Source organism: Poecile atricapillus, chromosome 1 (genome assembly GCF_030490865.1).
Source record: "Poecile atricapillus isolate bPoeAtr1 chromosome 1, bPoeAtr1.hap1, whole genome shotgun sequence".
In the NCBI taxonomy this organism is placed as follows: domain Eukaryota; kingdom Metazoa; phylum Chordata; class Aves; order Passeriformes; family Paridae; genus Poecile; species Poecile atricapillus.
Genome location: NC_081249.1, coordinates 142,536,009 through 142,551,157, shown reverse-complemented (window position 1 = coordinate 142,551,157; position 15,149 = coordinate 142,536,009). Strand labels below are relative to the sequence as shown.

The following is a 15,149-nucleotide window of genomic DNA, read 5'->3' as shown; positions in this document are numbered from 1 at the left end:
TTTGAACAGGTCTGGAAGATCAGCTGTTTTAATTTGCAATGGGGGTAGGTTCAAACATTTGATAATGAAGTTTTTGGGATGAAAAAAGATAAATATTAGCTCTTCAGTAAGTTCACGATGACATTCATGCATCTGGCCAGTGTCAACCTACTACACCAGTATTTGAAATAGGCCTGTAGAGCAGAGCTTCCCTGAGACAGGATGTCAGTCATACCTTGCACAGCCTACTCCTGCATGTGTAGGAAGCCAATCTTGTTTTCCTGTCAAGGCTCAGACTTAGTCCCCTGGACTATTGTCAAGTAGTCCTCATAGCAGTAAGAATTTTTTAGAACAATAACCTACATTATTGATTCCAGTGGAAACCTAGCATCCTTCTGCCAGCCTGAAATGCTGTGCCTCCAACTTTTCCTGTTCCTTCTTCAGTGAATGGTGATTATTCAGGCTGTGGGGCATTCCTCTTCCCTTTCCTCTCTCCTCTCCCTTTGCCCTTGTTTTTTCTCTTCTTTCTTAGCTTTCCAGCTCTCGTCTTTCCTATCAGCCTGCTGCCCTGGGAGTTGGATCAGCTGACATGGGGTATCCTGTACTCTTTGCTGGTGGCTTGAATGCTGCACACCCTCACCAGGTACTTGTAGAGAGTAAAACCGGCAGGGCTGGTACTGCAGCCATTAGTGTCACTTGTACACCCAAGAGAGGCATTGAAACTAGTTGCATGCATTGCTGTCCTGTCTGTCAGGAATGGAAAAAATGTAAAGTAAATACAGAGAAAGCACAACTTCCGCAGGAGTTGGGAATTGTCTCCTCAGCATTCCTGACTTTACTGGGGTATGGGGTCATGTGGAAAAACTATGCCAAGAGAGCAGGCAGCAGACCTGTTTACCTGCACCAGTTTGTCACTGACTCCAAATATTGCCTGTCTTACAGAGCTGCTGCCCCTGCAGCTGTGCAAGCACAGTTGTGTAGGCTAGACATAGGATACACTGACAGTTCATATTGACATAGTTATATTGGTCCATCAGACAAATAAGCCACATTGACAGAAGTCTTTTTCTGCTTGTGATATTGGTGCTGCACCAGTTTTGCTGACACAATGTTAGTAAAACAAAATAATTTCAGTTGGAATGGTCCTCTAGTGAGCATCTAATCCAACTGTCTGACCAGTTCAGGGCTGGCCAAGTTAAAGCCTGGTATTAAGGCAATTGTCCAAATGCCTCTTAAAAACTGACAGCTTGGGGCATTGACCACCTCTCTAGGAAGAAAATACTGTTCTAGTTTTTGACCACCCTCTCTGCAAAAAAATGCTTTTTAATGCTCAGTCTTAGCTTCCCCTGGTGCAGCTTCAAACAATTCCCATGCATTCTATCACTGGATCCCAGGGAGAAGAGATCAGCACCTCCCTCTCCACTTCCCCTTCTCTTGAAGCTGTACGGAGCCATGGGCTTGTAGCAAGAGGATAAATGTTTTTTTCCTCCATTCCTCCTCATGAAGCAGAGTACTTACAGCCAGGGAACTCTGCAGTGTAAAATAGGCCTGAAGTGGAGAGGAGTAGAGTAGAAAAGCAGTAAAAATGAGTTTGTATTGTGATAACCCACTCCTACAAGACATGTCTCTGAGGCTTACAGGGACTAGAGCCCAGTCATATGCCAAAACCCCCACAACTTATGCCCAGTATGATGGAATCTACTTTGTATTGCACTGTGGTGTTGGTTTGATTTTGACATCTCTTAACTTGACTATTCCTATCTCAGTTGATTGGTCCAGGCAAAGAAGGGGGAGTTCCCCCAGTTCCTAGCCAGCCAGCACATGGCACTCAAGCTGATCAAGAGAGGATGTGCACCCCACTGGATGGAGTCCATTACTCAGCAGCTACTCCTTCTAGCAGGTAGGTTGGTTTTAGATGATCCACCACTTTTGCTAACCCATTTATAAGCTTATTAAGATAAAACTTTTTGTTTCCCCCTTTTTATCTGTTGTTTGTAGTATAACTGTTGTCTTTCCATCCCTCAAATCAACTTACAGCTTTCTCTGCTGGGGCTTTTTCAGCCTTTCTCCAAACAATGATCTTTCCCATCATTTTAAGCATCCTAGTCCATGTAATATCCTTCTTCTATGTAATGTATCTTCTTCTATGCCAACTTTATCATAAATTTTATAATTTTTTTCAATCTTTCTGCTGGTTTTTCTGATTGTAAAACAAGATGCAGTAAATTCACAAATAAATCTCAAATTCTCTAGAGATTTAGTGTGTTGTTACCAAAGCCAGTTGTAGTTAACCATAAATCTGTTCACCATTTTAGTAAGAAACTTTAGGCACAAAGCTATTTAAAAGGAAACAGTGAAACCTCAAACTGTCCTAAATCAACTCCCTCACAGCTAATTACATCCTTCTGGTTTTTTGATCACCATATTTTTTTTTCCTTGAGAAATCTCTCTTGGGATCACTTAGTTGTGAGTCACAGAGATTTTGCACTGGGGAAATGAAAACTCAGTCGCACCAGCACTTTCCTGGGTATACTATCTAGGTAATTCCCGTTCCATGGGACAAAACTATTTTTTTGTTTTAAAGTTCTGAATACCTGTGGTAGGAAAAAAACCAAAACAAATAGGTCATGGAAGTACCTAATAAACATGGAGTGAATTAATCATACTGGGAGTGGCTGTTGTGATGTACCAGACTGCTGCATCTGTAAACTGAGCGACAGGTATAATTGTGGTTCTTGCCCTCACCTCACCACAGAGATCTGTGACTACTGTGTTACTGAAAAAAATAGTAGTGATGAACAGGAATTTCTGTGAACACACACAAGTTAAAAGTCCATTTCCCAGAAGAAAAGTGTATTTCAGCAACTTTACTGAAACAACTAAATAGTTTTTGTCCAGCTTTAAACAAAAATCTGATTCCACAACTGTCCACTTTCCTTTTGTGCTCCTGACTGAGGAGGAAGGTATGGTACAAGGACAGATTTCTGTTGTCCTTCTTCCAATACTAGGAGTAAACCAAGAAAAATGAAGGAGTCTCATAAAGAATGTTATGTATCTACCCTGTTTGTGTCAGGAGACACTAATTATGTGTTTTCCTCCCCCAGTGAGGACACAGAAACAGTATCCAACAGCAGTGAAGGAAAGTGTGGCTCCCCACATGACCTTTTGGAGACCATCTTTATCCGGAAGGTGGGAGCTTTTGTCAACAAACCCATTAACCAGGTAATGAGCAGTAGATCTTCTCAGAGAGCACCATAATATGCTTCTTCTCCCATCTGTTCATACATAGAGAAGCAAAAAGCACCGCAATACCACAGCAACCTCAGAGACTGAGAGTGCATATTTCTGCCTGCTGCCTTTCCCTACAAGGTTTTGCCAAGGCGAATTTTGTTTTTCATAAAATCCTTTTGAGATGTGACAGCTGTTGAATTTGCTCCACTTTGCCAACACCCTATTTGGGAATAGAAGACTTGATACTCTTGGATCTCACAATGATCTGTCAGTACCACAGGTCCATAAACTAGGAAAGCTGGTAGCAAGCTTCCCTTTCTTGAAGGAACATGCAGTAGACTAGTTCATCACTAGAAGCAAGCATTTAAGTTCAGCAAGGGCAGTTTAGGGATCAGCTTAGTTCCTAGGGCTGCAGTTCTAGGCCTTTTGTATGAAGGAAGGAGAATTGTTTCAATTTGTAGCAGTTCATTACTCTTTGCCTACATTATACAAGATACATATAGTAGCAACCCTGTCTCAAGGTATGTATCTGCATTATGTCAACTGAGTATCATCTCTGGATTTCACGCCTTTTAAGTGAGGTTGTCAGCCTCCTGTGTAACTGCTGACACGATACTGGGCTGTTCTTAGCTGGCCTGACAAAGACGTTCAGTATCCTTTTCTGTGCCAGGTAAGCAGAGCATCTTAGTGAAATTCTGTTTGCTAAATCTCCTCAGGTGACCATGGCCAACTTAGACATTCCTTTTGCCATGTTTGCTCCCAAGAATGTTGAGCTGGAAGATAACGACCCCATGGTAAGACTCTTCCAGAGGTATATGTGCCTTCTCAGCATCCCTTATCCAAACATCCATGCCTTGAATACACTTTGATTTTGGAGAAAATAACTAGTTGTTCAGATTTGTTTGGTTTCAAGAAGTCTCCTGTGTTGAATCTTGGGCTCTCTAGACGTACAAATAACAGCATGTATTTGCTGCCCCTGCTCTAGTTAATGTTCATTGTCCAGCCTCCTAACTGCCCCCACACTGCCAAAGTACACAGACAGACGTGACTGTAAGATCAGTACTCACTGTCTTTGATTTCTTGGGCAGGTCAATCCTCCTGAATCCCCAGAAACGGAATCTCCTCTACAAGGCAGCTTACACTCGGAGGGCTCCAGTGGCAGCAGCACAGGGAACACCCATGATGACTTTGTTATGATCGACTTTGTAAGTGCCCTCATCAGAGCTCTTACACCACACCTGCACCTTAGGTGGGCTTCACGTGCTGGTGCAATGGCAAATGATGTCAGAGTAGTTTTTAGTGGGAGTGGAAGAGACACATCATTCACAGTACCACAATAGGGCGTGACAGTCCCAGAACTACAAAGACACTGGTACCAGGAATCAAGTCACAAATTAAATACCATTTCAATTCTCTACTAAAATCTGGGCTTGGCATCCTCTTTCTTAGCAACTAGAGGAGCCAGATTCCAAATAAATGTTCTCTTCCAACTGCTCAAGTGATATTGGCTGTTCTTCAGTTATTTAATATGCATTATTGCAGCAACAGTTGTAATGCCAAGATGTTTACTGATAGCAGGTAATGACTTTACCTGAGTTTATAACAAAAGGGAAGCCAATGTCTTTGGGAATTAACAGCATGTCTGTGATTCTAGAAACCAGCATTTTCAAAAGATGACATTCTTCCAATGGACCTGGGGACATTTTACCGTGAATTTCAGAACCCCCCTCAACTCAGCAGCCTCTCCATTGACATTGGAGCACAGTCCATGGCAGAGGATTTGGTATGGAACCCTGAAATTTCTGTTTGTGGGAATCGTATGTACTTTAAAATGCTCTCCCTATTCTAAGTTTGAAAAAATTATCTTCATAGAATTGTAGAATAGTTTGGGTTGGAAGGAACCTTTCAAGGTCATCTAGTCCAACCCCTCTGCAATGAGCAGGGACATCTTCCAAGTAAATCACATTGCTCAGCCCATCTAACCTGGCCTTCATGATTTCCATGGATGGGGCATCCACCACTTCTCTGGGCAGCCTGTTACAGTTTTTCACCAGCTTTATAAAAAAAATTATTTTATCTAGTGTAAATCTACTCTCTTTCAATTTAAAACCATTGCCCCTTGTCTTATCACAACAACCCCTGCTAAAAAATCTGTTCCCATTTTTCTTAAAGGTCTGTCTCCTTTTAGTGGTGAAAAGCCACAATAAGGTCTCCTCAGAGCCTTCTCATCTCCAGGCTGAATGACCCTAAGTCTCTCAGCCTGTCTTAACAGGAGAGGTGCTTCAGCACTCATTTGTGTGTGATCATTTTTGTGGCCCGGCTCTGGACCCACTCTAATAAGCCCCATGTTTTTCCTATCCTTTTCAGAAGAGAGATCCTGCCCAAAGGGAGTCCATCACTAATATATTCCAAATAAATCCAGATTGTTTGTGGCACACCTGAACCTCTGAAACTAGTGTTTGTCTTGAAACTGAAGGCTGCTGCAGCATGCTTGCTCTGGTTTTCATTGAAACCCCCCTAATTAATCCTGCCTCTGGGATGTCTCACTTGGTGGCAAACCAGGCCTGACTTTGTGGCCTGAGCAAAGTTGGAGTTCTGGTGTAGCTGGTAAAAGTCATGTCTGAGTGAGTGCTCTATTAGGCTCTCTGGCATATTGTGGAGAAAAATTAAAACCAGAGTCTGAAAGCAGCAAGTAACTTGATGAAGGCAGTGATGTGAGTGGGTTATTGTGCTGCAGCTGCTGGGGATTGCACAAGGTGAGGCCCCAGTGCACCTCCTGTTCCTGCAGAACAAACAGTCTCTGGGCAGAGTGCCCTTCTCAGGGTCATTTCCTGGATGCTGCCAGAGGGCTCCTGGTTTTGTGCACGTAGAAAGGTGAGCCTAGAGTATTGGTTAGGGATTGCATGACTCAGAAACAGATGGTTTCTGCCTAGTGTGTTTAAAATTCCCTTCTGTCTGCTGTGAATGAGCCCTGATCCTCATCTTTCCTTACCCTTCCAGGACTCGTTACCAGAGAAGCTGGCAGTCCATGAAAAAAATGTTAAAGAATTTGATGCTTTTGTGGAAACCTTGCAGTGAAGCTGTTTCCCAGTTCTGCTGCAGCAATTCTTCTTCCTCAAGCATCCTGGAGATGACATCAACAAATATCTCTTTCGCTCCTGCTCTGCGTTTTGTTCACATTGACTAGTTCCTTCCATCAAGTGAGCTTTCTTTTCTCTCTTCAATGACAGATACGGCTCATCTGCTGATTCTCCTCAACTTTTCCACCACGTAGTTCAGGACTGCTTTTCCTGCTCACAGTCAGTTTTAAGACTTCGGTAGGGACACAGGAAGTCAAACTCCAATGTATGGAAACTTACTTTCTCCTCAGTCTGTGTTCTGTATGGAGGGGCTCCGTGGAAAGTTGCCATATGCTTCCTCCAAGAGTCCTATGGTGTAAATTCCCTAGGTAGAGCTTCTTGCTAACAGACTTTTTCCTACAGTCTCTGATCCTGTTAGAGCATAGAAAGCTTTGGTTTATTTCCAGGGTCTGTGAGTTCAGCAAATTCGGCTGCTTGAAGTCTAGGATATCCATTCCACAGAACTGGGCATTTCATCCTGACTTCAGAGTGCATGCTTGGAGCCCAGGGAGAGGTGTCAGCTTTGAGACCTGCATAATACAAGTTACCTTTGTTTTCCTGCTTCTAAGAAATTGGGTCTCTACACAGTGATTTTGTGCAAGGCATTCTGTTAGGTGGCTGATAAGCAGGAGTGAAACTACAGGAATGCTTTCCACACTTCCTTCCTGAGTGTACTGACACTCGGCCATGCTGAGTTTAACAGTGTTGACTGTTGGCAAGCCTGCACTTAGCAGCTGTGACGATGCTGAATTCATAGCCTCTGCTTCTAAAACATAACTGTAAATACTAGGAATCCTATTTCTTTAGGGTTATGTAACTAGGAGTCTTAGTCCAAGATTTTTTTCCTCTAATCCTTGCAAGCCTTCCTGCTTTATGGTTAATAGATGATCTTAAGAATTAAAAAATATTTATTGCTTTTAAAGAAACCTATATTTAAAAGATGTTCTGTTTTCATGTTATAGTGCGGGTCATTCTGTTCTGATCACTGCAGAGAGCAAGTGTGCCATAGAATCCTGGCCAGTGAGATTGGTCTCTCTTTGCAGGAAAATATCCAAAATATTTATTTTCTGAAACAGACTTGATTAATATTATACTCTGTTTTGGGGACTCTGTGTCCATTGCATCCAGTCAGGGCTCACTGATAGAATGAAATGCACACATCAGTGGCAGGGACTTCGTAAAAAGCTGTTTTCTGATAGGCATGGATGAATTTGTAGTGTTCTTTGGCCATTCAGAAAGCAGCTTCCTTAAAGAAGCACACTTTTTTTGGAAGCTTATGGTACTTTTTAATCAGCTGGCTTTTTGAGTAGCTGAAATTTTATTTTTGTAAGAATCTGGCCATAGACAGTGTGACTGGCTGGCATTGCTCTGTGGGCAATTTGGCTGTTGCATGTCTTCTGCCTCATGTAAGGGTGGGAGGAGAAACAGTGATACTAAACAGAAACTTGGATAAGGTGGGTTTTCTTGTGGTTCTCTCTCCTCCTCCCCTGTGTAACTAGAGTGAGCAACTGCAAGACCCCTTACTGTCCAAAATCATTTTTTTTCCCCTTAAGTGGAGCTGTGTTGCTTGAGTACTGAGAAATCACCTTCATTTCCTCAGAGTGGCTGAGTAACCAGCCTTCTAGGTGGTGCAATGTAGCAGCTTCTTCAGCTTAGCTGCATTCATAGTTGGAAGAGATTGCCTGCAGCTGATGGGGGAGCCCAAACTCCACTCTGGAACACTATTTCCGTGTCACTGCTGGAGCACGGAGCCAAATTCAGAACAGATCTTACTGTAAGGCCAGAGCAATGCAATGCTTTGAACTTCATGAGATTTTTTTGTTGAGAGATGTGTTTGGTGGGAAGCCTTTTAAGTTCTAAAACTCCAGGTAAGAGCTTCATTGAAGGAAAGTTGCCCACCAGAACCTTTTTATTTTACTCAACCAATTCAACTTTTTAGCAACTTCACATGGAAATGCTTTGTCCGTGCAAAGTAAGATGCACAAACATTTAAGCAAGCTTCCAAGATGAAAGTTTGTAACACAGCTCTAGTAAGATGGGCTGAAACAAATACTTGATCCCCATCCAAGAGCCACCTTGTTTCACAGGTGGAAAGGGTCGCAGAAGGGTGCAGGAACACAAGGAATTAATGGATCAATTGCCTCTCACCTGTTTTCAGGAAGTTGGTCCACCACTTTGTAGGAAGTAGCTGATAGATAGGTGGTTGTCACCTTTAGTCACTTAAAAGTCACACTTTCTGGGCTGCAGAGCAGCAGAGATGAGGTGAAGTGCTGGTTCACACCATATGAATAGAAAAAAATTGAGGTTAAACTTCCTCTAGCCAGCACTCCTGCTGTGCTCTTCTGCTGATGAGTTGTGGAGCTGGCATGAAGCACTGCCATTCTTGTTAATCCCACCCAGGAGGTCAGGGCTTGTACTTGTGCTCTTTTATTGATGGAGTTCCTAACATGGCTACAGCTCTCACAGCTCATAAGGCAGAATGGCACTGTAGCACATTTTCTTCTCTTCAAAAGGCTGGAAAATTGCCTATTTAAGCTGCTAGTGTTGAGCTGGATGGCCATAGCAATAAGATTCTCCAGGGCTGAGTTTACCTGCCTCTAGTCTGAACAGTCCTCAATTTCAATACACAGTTGCTACATCTAGGCTCTGAGTTCCCTGGCCACTGCACAAATGTTCTGCTTCAGTAAAGATCTAGCTGCTGTGGCCTGCCACAGATTGTGTTATGAAGGCTGTTTATTTTAGCAGCTCTGCTCAACTCAATATTAAGGACATTAAGTATGTAGCTGCTGATTTACAGATACTTTGGGTGGAGGGGAAGGCTCCTCAAGTGTATTGTTTTGGAAAGTCTCCAGTGTACTTCAAGTATTCAAAGAATTTCCAATAAAACTTTTATGTAAGCAACACTGCATTTTCCTGTGTGTACCAACAGGTCTGGGACAGTCCCAGGCTCATACTTGTTTTCCTCCAGGAAACAGGAGGGTTAGGGGCCTGTCAGTGAATGTGGGACAAAACAAGTTGCTGCCTCCATCAGAGAGGGCAAAATGGACTGGTGCATTATAGTTGGGGCAGTCAGTGGGATCCTATGGAGATCAACCTACTGGAAGGACAGCAAGGGGCAGACAGAACAGATGCCTGGAGGTGGGAGGAACAGGTGTCATACAGTGTTTGATCCTGCTGCCCTCACCAGCAAATTGGGAAACTGAAATATTAACTCATTTCCAAAAGAAAGGGGTGGGAAAAGGGGAAAAAAATATACCCACAGAATTTGCATTGTACAGGGTTGCTACTACATGCTATAAAGAAGCATAGGACTGTTTTGAGTTGACAGGAGGGATAGCAGAGACTAATATAATGTGGAAAGAATAACCACTCAACAGCTCTATTCTAGTATTGATGAAAGTTAACCCTGTATAACACACAATGCCAGGTATGGTGCTAACACCTTCCCTTTAATGGAAAGACAAGATTATAAAAATCTGTGTACAGTGTAAAGGGTGTCTGGTTATTATAAAAAATATACAGTGGATAAAGTGGCAGGAATGGGGAGAAAAAAAAAGAAAAATAACTGTGTATTAGAAGCTTCTATGAAGGGAATATTCCAGCTTGGGATACAAGGATAACTAATTAAGAGAGATTGCTTTTATCACATGTTCAGAAGGTAACACAGTAAACTGAGCATCTCACTGCAATCTTATGGACATCAACTTGTCTCTGTCTACGTTATATGCATGTATATGTGTGTATTTATGAGTGTTATTTCATGAACTTAAAAATTATATGGTACAGTTTCAAAACTCACAAAAACCATCCTGTGGAATCTGGGGCTTCCTACAGGGCTTTCAGTATCCACCATTTACACCGTGTCACCAGTAAGACAAGGGACTGGAAAAGCCATCAGCAAATAAGCGAGAAAGTGAACAATCACAGAAGTATGATTCATCACCAAGGTCATGAACAATTAAATTACATTACCTTGTGAGCCTACTGTATGTATTTATAAATAATGTTCTCCAAACAGTGTCCATAAAGCTATCGGGCCAGTTGCAATGGTGTTCACACTGTGTTCAGCACTGCCCATGGCTGCACATAACATAGGTCCTTCCAATGCCAGCTCCCTGTCAGGGACAGATGCGCCTGCTCTCCAGCTCCTCTGAGTTGATGTTGCTACAACACAGTGCCAGGCAGGTCAATGTGACAAAGCCCAGAGCCATGACCAGCTGCTACACTGAGATGAGGTTTGATAGATCTTGCTGTATAGTTGGCATGTTAACCATGCTGACCCCATTATAGGGGCCATGTCAACATGCAGAAGGGGAACTGGCAACTGGGAAGCCCTTAACTGGACAGTTTATGAACAGTAAGAACTGACAAGCAGCACACTGTTTAGACATGCAAGTGTTGACATCAGCATTAACACACCCTGCCACATCATTGCTGACAGCCCAGCAGTCAGGCTGCTGCCCAGTGCTGATGGTTTTAGCTCCAGTGCTCTCCATTCTACTCCTAATTCTTGCATCCTAGTCAAAAAGCTTACTGATGTAACAGGCAAATTGCAGTCTTTAGGAAAAGGTAATGAACTGAATATGGATCAAGGGGAGTGTGGTGGTCCTAACCAGACCAGTTGGCAATCCACATACACTGAAATGAGAAGGTGCAGGCGTCTTCTGTGTATCACCTGCCCACAGGATAAACTTGGCTAACTAATCCTAAAGTGGCTCCCACTTGGCACCCTTGGGCAGTCCTAGGCAGACTGTTCATCATGACAGGAAGATGATAATGTGGAAGAATAGCCCTCTTCAGGAAAGAGCCAAATACATACAACTTTTTAAACTCTATTTCCAGCCCAAGGCTCCTGCAAACTAGTATTTCTTCGGAGTTACTCACATAGGAGGCATTTCATACTTTCTTTCCTCCCTTGCAGCATGGTTGTGGTTTGCAGCATAGATAGCCTTACTTGTTTTTTGTAGATGTGCCACTGCTGCTGCCACTTGACCAACATACCTGTCATCATCATACAAATCATACATCATACCAATGTAATCTGAGATTACATTTTCATTTTTATTGAAATACAAAAAGTGCAAACTGTGAAATACAAGATCGGTGCAGATTAAAAGAAAAACAGTGTGAACCGTGAAAACCCAGGCCTGCACCTCATGAACATGAACAAAGAAGAAGGCAGGGAATGCCAGCAATAAAAGCAAAGCTGAAATTTTTGCACAGGAGCCCCTGTGCATATAAAAGGAAACTGGGACCAAACTGGCCCTCAGCTCTCTTGTGTTAGCACACAAGGCATCTGGATGGCCCCAGAACCCCTGCATCACCCAAAAGTTCTGGTGTCAGTTCACAGCTTGGGCCAGGGAGTGAACAGAGGCCATTAAGACAGCAGGAGGCTTGGCTAGCAGAGGGGAATGTTCTAGGTACTAAAAGCAGGAGGTTGGTGCAGAACAGGTACCCCCCCAGGAAGAAATGGCTAATAGCTAACCTGAAAGGTAAGCCAGGGAAGAGACCCTTGGGCAGCTCTACAGCAAGGAGAAAACCAACACAAGAGCAGCACCTTAACTGTATACCACCCCCAACCTCTATGAGGCAGAGAAACCCAGCCCAGCCAGGACCCTGCCCATGTGAGGAGGGAATTTAACCTCCTGGCCTTGGCAAGTGCAGCCTCTGGTGACCACCCACCTGACACAGGCTGCAGACAGGCCCAGGCCAGTTCCTTGCTCAGATCATAGGAGGAGTATTTCAATACAAGGCATTCAGGAGAATAGACTGCAAAAGCAACCCTGGTTACTGTGCCTGCTCCAGGGCCCTCAGCAGCTCCAGCACAAGGAGCAGTAGAGGAAAGGGGATATTTACAGTGGGTCCCTTCCAGGATTTGCAAGCACTTTCCCACCATGAGCAGTAGTAGTTCCCTCAACACTCTGAATCTGCTCCCTGCAGGCACTGAACTGGAGCAGGCTTTTATCCCTGCCTGCAGGGGATGAACCAGCCTCTATTTTGCTAAAAAGGGAAACATAATTTCAAGAATTCACTAAAAAAAAAAAACAAACCAAAACCTAAATCCCATAAAAAACCCCTAAAATAAACCATCAAACTCCAGCCAGAACTCAGACACTTGCAGTATTCCCCACTTTCCCCCTGGAGAGGAACTACTCCAGCTCTGCTCCTCTGGCTACTGGGCAGGGAACAGTCCTTGCTGCTCTGCAAGGCCAGAACATGCCAACTTCCCCAGAGAGTGCGTAGGGCCAGGCCTCATGCACGCAGGCACTTGGATTCCAGGTTGCCAAGCTTCGGCGTTTGTCCCAGAGGTTAGCTGGGCTTGCCTTTCCTCTAGGGAAATGAAGGAGAAGCCAGTGTCAGCTGCAGATACAGTCAGAGCACCAAGTCTCCTTCTCCCCCTACCAAAGCCTCCACAGAGCAGGGCACCTGCAGGGAAAGAGGGGCTGCACTTCGCTTAGCCTTGCTCCTTAAACACTGGGGCAAGTACACCTCTCTCCACACTAGTCCACCCCAGATTACTCCTCCACAGCCCATCTGCCCTGCTAACTCATTCTAGAAGAGATTACAGATGAATTAGGAGCAGATTACTTCTCCCTCAAAAAACATGTATTTAGTTACTGCTGTGAATTGTTCAGGATGAAACAATTCATATCTTGGCCAAACAAGGAAGGCTCCTACTCTTGGAAGGAGATGAAGAAGTCAGCAGCCTGGTAGCCTCCATAGGGCAAAGTCTCCCAGTATCTAGAAAGGATCAGATCCAGTCCTGTCTTACAACATCTCTTGCTCCAGTCTTAGTAATGCTCACTTTCTTGTTCACTGTTCCCACCCACATGTGGGTGTGCCTCCTCCAAGCCAGCTGGCTGGACCTAGCTGCCCTGCAGAGCTCCCTATGTTTGCACCCATCCCCATTCCAGAGTTTAGCAAAAAGCAGTCTCCTTAATTCCTGCAGCAGATGCCACTTACTTTGATTACACCAGGGCACCGACCCTTGGTCAGTGTTTAAAGGCAGGTTAAAATATTATGAAAAAGCAAATTCTATTTAGCATCCAGTAGCTTTTAAAAAAACAGTTCTGCTTGGTCCAAAAGATTTTTCCCTGAGGCCAGATGCAGCAGGGAGGTCTGGCCCAGGCACACAGGGCACAAGATACAAAGATAAATCACACCAGTGAAGTAAGGCTAGAAGCTCCCTCCTAAAACCCTGACAGGCCCGGGCTGAGGAGAAGGATCTCTTTCAGTTCAGGTAATGGGAATGAGGCAACCCAAACCCAAAAGAGATGCTGTAACAGTATCGCAGCTGCTCCAGGGAGGTGCCAGGACCACCCCACTCTGAGCCTGCCTTGCAGAGAACACAATCTCTCCAGCTGTGCCCAGGGCATACAGGATGCATCTGACCAGGTGGCAGGGTGGAAGATATGAACCCCGGAGGAGACACGGCAAAGGCCCTTGACATGGAATGGCTGTAACCTCACAGCTTTGGCACATGAGTACTCAGCACCTGGGCAGAAATTTGTAACCCAGGCACTGTGCACTCCATGGTGAGGGTTAGCCCCAGTCCCCAGACCTTCCCTCAAGGCCATGCTCTGTTACACTGTGCTGAGGAAAGTTGTGCTCAAAAAGACAACTAACTAGTCAAGGTGGTCTGTGCCAGTCCGCACAGATACATATGCCAGAAGAGGAGGCCCTTCTGTGCTGCTGCCAGGACAGATGGTGATCCTCATGGTGTTCAGCAGCTCAGTGCCACCAAGGCACTCACTCCTGCCATTCAGACTCACCAGCTGTCAAAGGGTCACAGCTGGCCTGCATGCACAGCCAGGCCTGGCATGAACCTTCCCAGCCAGGCTGGAAGTGCTGCTGGAGGGACAAACACACCTGAGCTAGATAACTACAGGAGGCAAGTCACCCACTACAGTCCAGCAAACACTGAATAGTACCTGGAGTAGGTGACCCCAAAGGGGCTGGGCTTTGGGCTAAACTCACCTTCATTGTTTTGGAGTCTGACAGCTAATAGCCCACTGCCATGAGCCTGTCCTTCACATGCCTGCCAGAAGCAGGGGGTCTAGAGTGGTGTTTGCAAATGCAGGACATGCTGCTACCTGAAGCACAAGGGCTGCTGCTCCTTTCCCTGCTTTAGGTGCCCCTGGGGAAAGGCAGGATGCATGTTCAGTGCTGAGAAACGGCACTCACAGTAAGAATGTCTCCACCACAAAAACCAGCAAGTCTGCCCTAGCCCAGACAGCCCAGTAGAGGCAAGGAGGGGTGAGCTGGGGCTACTGGGAGCTCGAACAAAAAGATCTGTGCTGAGGAAGGGACCAGGAGGGCAGAAAAACGGCACGTAAGGGAGGGAGGAAAGAAAGGCAGGTCATCTGATAGGGCAGAAGACTGGTGATGAGCCCTGGAGGAGCTGCACAGGTGGGTTAGGACTCCAGTCTCAGCAGCTGGGAGACCAGCTCCCCTGCCCATCCAGAGCTGCAGGTCTCCTGCTCACTTACTTGCACACTTTCACCATCATCTCCACAGCCCTCACTCTGCTCATCACCCAGAAGATCAATGGTCCCTTTGTACTGGAGACAGCTTGGTCACAGCTCCAAGACAAAGAAGGGGGAAGGTGGGCACAGTGTGCAGGTGTGGGCTGGCCTGGATTCAGGCCTCCGCAGCCTCAAACAGCTCCTTCTGGTGGTCCAGCAGGAATTTGGTAAAGGTATTGATGGGATTGATGGCTTTTAGAGTGATGGCCACATCTTTGGCCCAGAGCAGATTTGGGCCAAACACAACTGCCAGGTTGGTGTTTGTCATCTTGTTTCTGTCACTGTGAGCAGAGAC

The 15,149-nt window shown here is 45.0% G+C and overlaps 2 protein-coding genes across 15 annotated transcripts in view; one reads left to right on the top strand and one right to left on the bottom strand.

Moving 5' to 3' along the window:
- Positions 1 to 12,428, top strand: part of ATG13 (autophagy related 13) — a 27,530-nt gene extending 15,102 nt beyond the window's left edge. For 9 of the 13 annotated variants that reach the window (XM_058827608.1, XM_058827600.1, XM_058827632.1 and 6 more), the window contains 7 exons: positions 512 to 622; positions 1,746 to 1,879; positions 3,084 to 3,201; positions 3,927 to 4,004; positions 4,299 to 4,415; positions 4,865 to 4,993; positions 6,211 to 12,428. In XM_058827608.1, the coding sequence (XP_058683591.1) occupies positions 512 to 622; positions 1,746 to 1,879; positions 3,084 to 3,201; positions 3,927 to 4,004; positions 4,299 to 4,415; positions 4,865 to 4,993; positions 6,211 to 6,288 (765 nt within the window). In that variant the 3' untranslated portion in view covers positions 6,289 to 12,428. The remainder of the gene's footprint in view (positions 1 to 511; positions 623 to 1,745; positions 1,880 to 3,083; positions 3,202 to 3,926; positions 4,005 to 4,298; positions 4,416 to 4,864; positions 4,994 to 6,210) is intronic. The other 4 variants (XM_058827690.1, XM_058827682.1, XM_058827641.1 and 1 more) reach the window with 3 other exon arrangements.
- The window catches only part of ARHGAP1 (Rho GTPase activating protein 1), a 29,218-nt gene continuing 22,223 nt past the window's right edge, over positions 8,155 to 15,149 (bottom strand). For both annotated transcript variants that reach the window (XM_058827702.1, XM_058827710.1), the window contains exon 13: positions 8,155 to 15,149. In XM_058827702.1, coding sequence (XP_058683685.1) covers positions 14,970 to 15,149 — 180 coding nt within the window. In that variant the 3' untranslated portion in view covers positions 8,155 to 14,969.